This window comes from Eleutherodactylus coqui, chromosome 11 (assembly GCF_035609145.1).
Source record: "Eleutherodactylus coqui strain aEleCoq1 chromosome 11, aEleCoq1.hap1, whole genome shotgun sequence".
NCBI lineage: Eukaryota > Metazoa > Chordata > Amphibia > Anura > Eleutherodactylidae > Eleutherodactylus > Eleutherodactylus coqui.
In genome coordinates this window covers 25369909-25377790 of record NC_089847.1, presented here as the reverse complement: position 1 = coordinate 25377790, position 7882 = coordinate 25369909, and the positions used below count along the sequence as shown (strand labels likewise).

At 44.1% G+C, this 7882-nt stretch overlaps 1 protein-coding gene across 6 annotated transcripts in view; it reads right to left on the bottom strand.

The window, feature by feature from the left end:
- Positions 1–320: 320 nt before the first annotated feature.
- CBFA2T3 (CBFA2/RUNX1 partner transcriptional co-repressor 3) overlaps positions 321–7882 on the bottom strand; it is a 43720-nt gene continuing 36158 nt past the window's right edge. For 5 of the 6 annotated variants that reach the window (XM_066583053.1, XM_066583050.1, XM_066583052.1 and 2 more), the window contains one exon: positions 321–7117. In XM_066583053.1, coding sequence (XP_066439150.1) covers positions 6860–7117 — 258 coding nt within the window. In that variant the 3' untranslated portion in view covers positions 321–6859. The remainder of the gene's footprint in view (positions 7118–7882) is intronic. The other variant, XM_066583056.1, reaches the window with a different exon arrangement.

Below are 7882 nucleotides of genomic sequence, written 5' to 3'. Positions count from 1 at the left end.
TACACTGAGGGTAGGTCATCAACATCCAACTCCTGGAAAATCTATTTAAGACTGGTGACAAGTGAGCATATTATGGCTGCCTTTATGCATTCATAATATGGATCGGTGCCCTGGCCTTACTTACCAAGGGTCTCCTGACCTGAACTATGAACATCACTCATCTGTTACTGGCCATACTGTCTATACAGAGGATTTGAAGCTCTGTATGATAAAAGAAATGGAGCTTTGATAACTATAAGAATATGCTGAGAAAGTAAAGGGGTTGTCCAAGTGTATATATATATATATATATATATATATATATATATATATATACACTACGCTGGTTCCAGATGAATTTATTACAGCTGTATTTCTACATCTGCGGTATGGATGTGTGTCCTGCACTATGATGCTCCAAGTTCTGGTCAGTAAACCCTACAGTTGGAGCGGTGGGGCATGCCCGTATTATGGGTGCAGAAGAGCAGTCATAATATGCTTGTCTGAAACTGGCATTAAAGAGCCTGTTTGACATGACCGAGTCAGGTTTGTAGCCTCTGGACTGTAACATTCACTACAGCAAGCAGAGATCTTGAAAACAGTGAAAAACTTTGTAAAAGTTCCATAACTTTTGTTACATAATAACTAAGCTTTATTTACATCAGTCTGGAAATTCCTGATACCTTTGGTAATGAAAGGAATACGAAACAAACGGCAAACGCAGTAATGAAATAATCCGTAACAGAACAATTACAACACGAACCTCCTACAATGAATATTCTGAACGACCCAGATTTTTGGATTTGAAGAAGTGACGGATGACCAATACGGGGGTCTTGCAGGTTGGCAGTGTGACACACAGGAAAGCCATTGAAGAACCAGGCTTGTTTTGGATACGTGGAAGCCAAAGCAGAAGAATGAATCAAAGAGCTGCCATCTTTTAAAGCTACGACCTCTTGGAGTTAACGACAAGCCTCGGACTGTGAGGTCCCTGTTAACTGATCCTTGGGACATTGTATTTTATACTTAAAGCTGCTTTTTAAAAAAAATGTTTTTCAGTCCGCACTGCCCAAAGTCCTTTCTCCACGGTGACCTTTTGGTTTAAGTATGAAGTTTGGTGGCTACTGTCTAGTTCCACGTAGGGTTGTGAACTGAAGAGGTAGTGCAAGAGAATTAAGAAGGGCAGTAATCCGTGCTGAGATTGAAAGTCCAGCTGTTCAGATCTCCTCAAATCCACCTTAAATATAGTGCCATGTGGAGGCAAGTGCATTGGATCTAAAACCTCACAGCATTCTGTGGATGCAAAGAATGAGTTACAAAAAACTGGCCTACAACAAACTGTGCTGAAGGAAGTGCGGGGAAAAAACATGGAGATTAACAGAACAGAAGGCGCCGCGAGAGACGGCCACAGTAACAGGGAGACGCCTGCATGAAACATGGAGGGATGCCACCTTAAGAGAACGGTGGCCATCAGGATATCATACATACAATAAAAAGGATTCGAGTAAAGACGCAGCATCTCGCTGCTATAAATACGCACACACATCAAATATTTTATATATTACTTTGTCGTTTTCATAAGATGTATAAAAAAATAAAGATCCGTCATATCTGAATAATGTAACGAGGTGGAAGCGAAGCAACATAGGGGACGCATTTAAAGGAAAACTACCAAGTGGATGTCTTATAGAATAGATGTAATCCAGATTATTAAAACGCTTGATGTATTGTCTTATGAGACCCCCCACTCCCCTAAAGGACAGAGACCCCCTCCATTCTATGTGCTGAAACCATAATAACCCTATAATATCACTAGGATATGGTGATATCTTCTTTATACAGAATGTTTTACCTGTGCTGTCATATCAATGGGCGACAGGTGTCTTCTGAGTGCATTTAGCATTGTGGCCAGCAGGTGTCACTATAACTACTTAGAGTAGTTCTCAATACTTTACACTGTTTGTCACCTGTTTCCCTCCAGCTGTTGTGACACTACAACTCTCAGCATTCGAAGGGTGCAGACCAACGCTCTGCCTAAAAATGGCGCTTTTTACTTTTACTGGTTACATCTTTGTGGACGACCTTTAAAAAAATGCATTCTTATGATAGTTTTCCTTTAAAGACCTTGTAGGCGTGAGGGGAGGGAGGGTGACAGACATACTTGATTTGCACCATGTGATTTGGATACGCTCTCATTTTCTAAGCTCTACCAAAATCCAGTAAATGCAAGAAGCCACATTACACGGGTGCTTTGGATATCGCTAGACCTCGGCTGCAATGATATCTGTGTTTGGTTGCAGTTGGAATGGTGACGTATGTTCACCCTTGTACTGCGCATTTCATATTACTGACCTATATTCCGACCCGCTATAAGAAAGGGGCGGACGGGGAATTTCGGAAAAAATCTTTGACTGTAGAAATGTTCATTACAAATTGGATTTTGCATGCGGAAATCTGCAGCCTTTACGATAACAGCAAAGTGAGCGAGATTTTAAAGATAGAACTGCGGCAAAAAATTGTTCAAAATACGTGCGAAAATTGACCTACGAAGCAGTTTCTGCATCTGCAGCGTGTCAATTTTAGCATCGGATGTTGGGTACATTTACTGCGTATTCTTGCCATAGACTTCAATAGAGAAGCCAAAATCCACAGTAAATCTGTACCAGTAGCTGCGGATTTGCTGCAGATCTTGCACAGCGCGCTAAAAATACACAATTAACCCTTTCCAATCCAATTTGTATCCTGGTTTTCTAGGGGGCTTACTCTTTTCTGCCATTATACAACGGCGCCATATGCTGGCTAAAGCCAGTACTGCATGAGACGACACGTTGGATAGGCTCCGACAGCAGAGAGGCTGGCAATATACAGTAAGAGAACCCCGACGGACGTCTTCCAACATTGGAGCTGTGCAGCCTTAAATCATAATGTCTTCAGAGGTCAGACAGTGGATTGGAGAGGGTTAATCTGCAGAAAAATCTGCCAAAAATTTGCAACAGTAGCCGCGGACTTGTAAAGCTCAGATTTTCTGATCATAGCCTTACATTTAGGGTTCATGTAGGTGAACCGCACATAATATTAATCTGTAAACACTAAATAAATGATACATTACTCTGGTGACCCCGTTATGGTTATGTTGCTTATGTCAGCAGATTAAAGTAGGATTGGTCAATTTCCAGGGGGAGTAACTATAATGGGTGCAGAAGATGCAGTTGCACCCAGATCCTGGAGCCTTAGGAGGCCCATTATGGACCTTTCACACGGGACGGAATACTCCACAACAGAATATGCCATCGGGTGAACTAATCAGCCCACGCATACGCACTGCTAATAAGCAGATTTTGGTGCGGAATTGAAAATGGCAAAATCCTGCCAACCATTCTGCATCAAATTTCGCAGCTAGCAGTTCGGATTTCTGTGCAAAATTCCCCAGCTGTGGATTTGGCTGCGTCTTGCGGCGAAATTGAGTCCTGTGTTAAAGGTCCCTTAGGTCACTGTTCCCTAGATAGCACAAGCAATGAGCTTCCCCTTCCTAGAGCGATCTCTAAAGAAGAAGAGGCAATTTGGCTTCCTGTTACGTCATAAGATGCCTCTTGGCAGTACCCATTGGATTGGCACACTGGGTCAGGGAACCCACCACATGAGCTCATTAGCCTACGTTTCCACGTAGTAGGGTAGGGTGATTTAGTGGGTGTAATTGCCCCTTCTATTAGAGCTTCACTAGTGTATGGCTCAGATACCCATATATCACAATGACAGATTCCATTTGAAATGCTGTGACCCTCAAAACGACCCTCGGTTCCCGGACAATCCAAGATGGCCACACTATTTCTTTGACTACCTGATCCACACTGTGCATTAGTATTCGGAGGTAGTCTAAGACACTACACCTGCTCTGATTGGCCAGTGCTGCTCACATGATCAGAGTTGGCCCATCAAAGGGGTGTAAAGTGTTTTTGACTATCGATGCCTACTAATGTAGTCAGAGAAGCGGTGCAGCAATCTTGAATTGTTCGGGATCAGTGGGTCGCTTTAAAGGGGTATACTATTAATGATGTACCCTCAGGATTGTTCATCAATATCAGATCAGCCGACATCTGCAACCTCTACCAATCTGATATTGATGACCTATCCTGAGGGTAGTCATCAACAGTCTACTCCTGGAAATCCCATTTAACGAGCACTGTCCCCAAAACAGTTGTGGCATCCATTTGGTGGGCTGAGCTAGTATGCACTAATGCTCTTATTTCATGGCTGTTGTTCATGAAGCCTGGCCAGTTTTGTAAGCCACTGGTTCCTAGTAAATTGGTTTGCTGCATCCTTATAAAATGGCTTCAGGCCACAAAATATGCCCACACTGTAGGTGGCGCTGTGGTTACAACTAGCTGCCTTCAGATAGCTCTAGATTGCGTTATGCTAAGAGGTTACTATTTCAGTTACTTAGTAAATGCTTTATAGGCCTTGACTGGGGTCTAGTCCTGTAAATATATTAATCTGTAAGGTCAGGGCAAGATAATTAATGACTAAAACCAGTCCCAGATCAGTGGTCTGCAGCCTATAGCTATAACTCCTAGCATACCATGGCAGGGTTTGCCTGGATTTGTAGTCTCAAAACAAGAAAAGATTTGGGGGATACTGGTTCTCCTTGTGGAGATGCAACTGGTGTAGGGAGTCTTACATGCAATGCTTTCTGGGAAAAAGTATGCAAATTAACGTTCCTCCAGAAGGAACAAAATGGTTTCTCTAGTGCCACCTATAGGTACAGACCAAAACGCTAGAGAATTATGTAACTTGTGATCTGGAATTAAAGGGGATTTCTGGGTATTTACTTGATGACCAATAGTTGATCGGCAGTGGTCTGCTACTTGCGGTCCCCGCGATCAGCTGATCCTCTGCTCTGCTGTCAGTGCAGCCGAACTGAGTGTCCACATTGGGATTGGAACTGGAAATGAAACAATAGGAGTGATGGCTTTTGTTACATTTTCAGCTCCAACCCCAATGCGGATGTCCGGCTCGGCAGCGATGACAGCGAGAGGGGCGGGGATCCTGAGTAATAGTAAGTACCCCTTTCATGAACTTCTTTGTCTGAAAATAGCGCCAATGTCCTTGGATGGATGTTCACAGTCCTAAACGGGAGCACATGCTACATTATATGGTGGCTTTGCTGTATGTTAAGGAGTAGATAAAAATATTTACCTACTCCAAAAAAAATGGCGGTGCTCATGTTGGGACCGCTGCATGAGTCCCCACTTTCCACCCCTTGTAGGATAGAAGAGAGGAAGCCCTTCACATGCCACCAATGAGGAAGAGGGATAAAGCCAACCTTTGTTCCTCCACCCACCGCCCCATAGCTGCTTCTGTGCCCCGTGCACCCCTTGTTCTGCCCATATTCTTGGAAACAGTCTTGGAATCAGGAAGGATCCTAATACATCTACAAATAAATCCGAGCGGGGCTGTTAGGATTCTGCACATACCGTTGCTGTATAATCACTTGTCATGAGTCAGAATCTCTGAAAATTTGTGAAAATAATGGAAACTTCGATGAACTGTGAATTATAAACAAGCTGCCATGACGTTCATACCCGAACTATACTTAGGATAGTAGTTGCACGTTACGTAAGGATAAGTTTCCCTTTTAGGGTTCACACGGGCCAATTTTGTCCCGGCAACATATGCACCCTGCTGGCAGAGTGCCACTGACTGTTGCCATGCAGGCTGCAGTATGTAATTGGGGCACAGTTGCTAAGACAAAAATTGTGTGAAGAATACATTGGAACATTTTTACATTTCCGCTACTGTACTTTTGTGTTGATCTAATCGTCGCCCATCCATTTTTTTTTTCTTGCAAATATATGTCGGAGCCCGAATTTGCCGCGGACTCCCCGTGCATCAGTAGCCTCGCACTTTTCATATTGCACTCGTGTCCCCATAATTGGGAATTCTTTTGCTTTTATAAATAAAAAATAAAAACTGTACAATTATCCCCATTGTGGGCTAAAAGTCCGTGAGCCAGGATGGGGAGGGTCCTGGGTTCACCTCCCACCAGTCCCCAAATGACGCGTTAGCTGCAATAATCCATTAAATATTCCATTCAGCGAATCTCCACACGTGACACAGAACTGGGGGGGTTGTAAGCGGAGACACTTATACACAAGATCTCAATGTCTGTCTGAGCAGGACAGAAGACATGTCTCTAGGCGTCTTTTTCTCTCCCGCTCGAGCGATCCAAGAGCTGGACAAGAAAGCCTCCTGGACGGCTGAGCAACAGGAGAGACAATGTACTAGAGGAGAGGTAGAGGAGGAAGATCCAAGTGCAGCGATGGTGGGAAGAACCTTCATTGGAAAGTCGCTGTGAACCACAAGTTCTGCGCACCCGGCAGAACTTGCAAGAATGCAATGGGCATCTGTTCTCCGCAGGTGACTCCCTCCGCTCCTCTTGCCATGACGGACCAGGCTTTGGCAGGGCTGGTAATGTTTGGATTAGGGTTTAATTTTTGGGATTTCTTTATTAAGAGGTGTTCTTGGTGTCTGACATTTCTTGGCTGTCTAGCAAGGTAGTTTCATTTGTATATCTGTGGTATTTTTTGTTTTTTGGATTTCAATTAGGTTTAAAGCCAAAGAGTTGAGTGAAGTTTTAAGTAAAATAATTTCCACACCCCCGTTATAAGTCTGTTCCCCCCTTAAAGGGGGTTAAAAAAAAAAACACAAAAAAAGAAAAACAGTGGGGCTTTTGTACAGTTAACCACACTGACACAGATCCTAACCCACCCAGAGGCAACAGGGGGCAGCGAAGTCTTCACAGAGCCCCTTGTTGCACCTGTTGGGTGCAGCTAGCCATGTGGCTTGGTCTGTGTTGGCTGACATTTAATGCCTGTTGTATCCATTAGCGAGAAGCGGTATCCAGCAGGAGAGGTGTTGCAGGGGTCCCAGAGCGAGAGGCTGAACTGCTTGCAGTGGGACTGGCCGCAGGTGTGGCTGGGGTGGTTGGTGCTGGTTGTACAGTGGGTGGGTGGTGCAAGGATTGGCCGCAGACATGATGGTGCTTTTCCCAGTCTTTGTGTTGGCAGAAGGATCCGCAATATCGTGCCGTGTTGCAGCCGCTGCAGGTCTCACTTGCTTTCCGGCCACAATTCCAACAGCTCTGCGTGAGATGAAAATATTGAAATGTCACTTTTGCTAATTACACTTCTCATTAGCCCAGTTTATGAAAACGTAAAAATAATGATGTGCTTGCTATGTGTGCATATGGCCTATACAGTAAAATACTAATACTGTTTTGCATCTTATGACACATTTGCCAAAATACACTCTTACGCTTATTAAAAGATTAACCATTTCGCCACCGCCCACTGTAAATTTACTTGGCTGCTTGCTGGTCTTTATGTAGCAGCAATGTAAATTTAAGTCTTGCAGGCAATGGGCGATGGTGGACCTTCCCGAGAGGGTGAAACACCTGAAACGGGTAGTAACTAACAGCCTGTGGTTCAGGTGCTTTCATTGGGACCTGATTGGTTCAGGTTCTGATGATGTCATCAGAGCTACAGCCATTTGAAGCACCTGAAGGGAAAGTTTGCTCGCATTTAAGTGTTGTAAAAGCCTCTTCCTCTCTTCCCTGTCACTGTGAGATCAGAGGAGAGGAAGACAGAGCACACAGAGGATCTGGATAAGTTGGGGGTAGAAAAGTGGCAAATGAGGTTTAAACACTGATGTAAGGTTCTGCACATGGGCAGTGAAAATACGTGTCACCATTACACACTGGATAGAAAAGGACTTGGGGATTTTAGTTGACTGTATGTTTAACTGGAGCAACCAGTGTCAGGCAGCTGCTGCCAAGGCAAATAGGATCATGGGGGTGATGAAAAGAGGTCATGGAGCGCATGACGGGAACACTGTTCTTCCTCTTTAC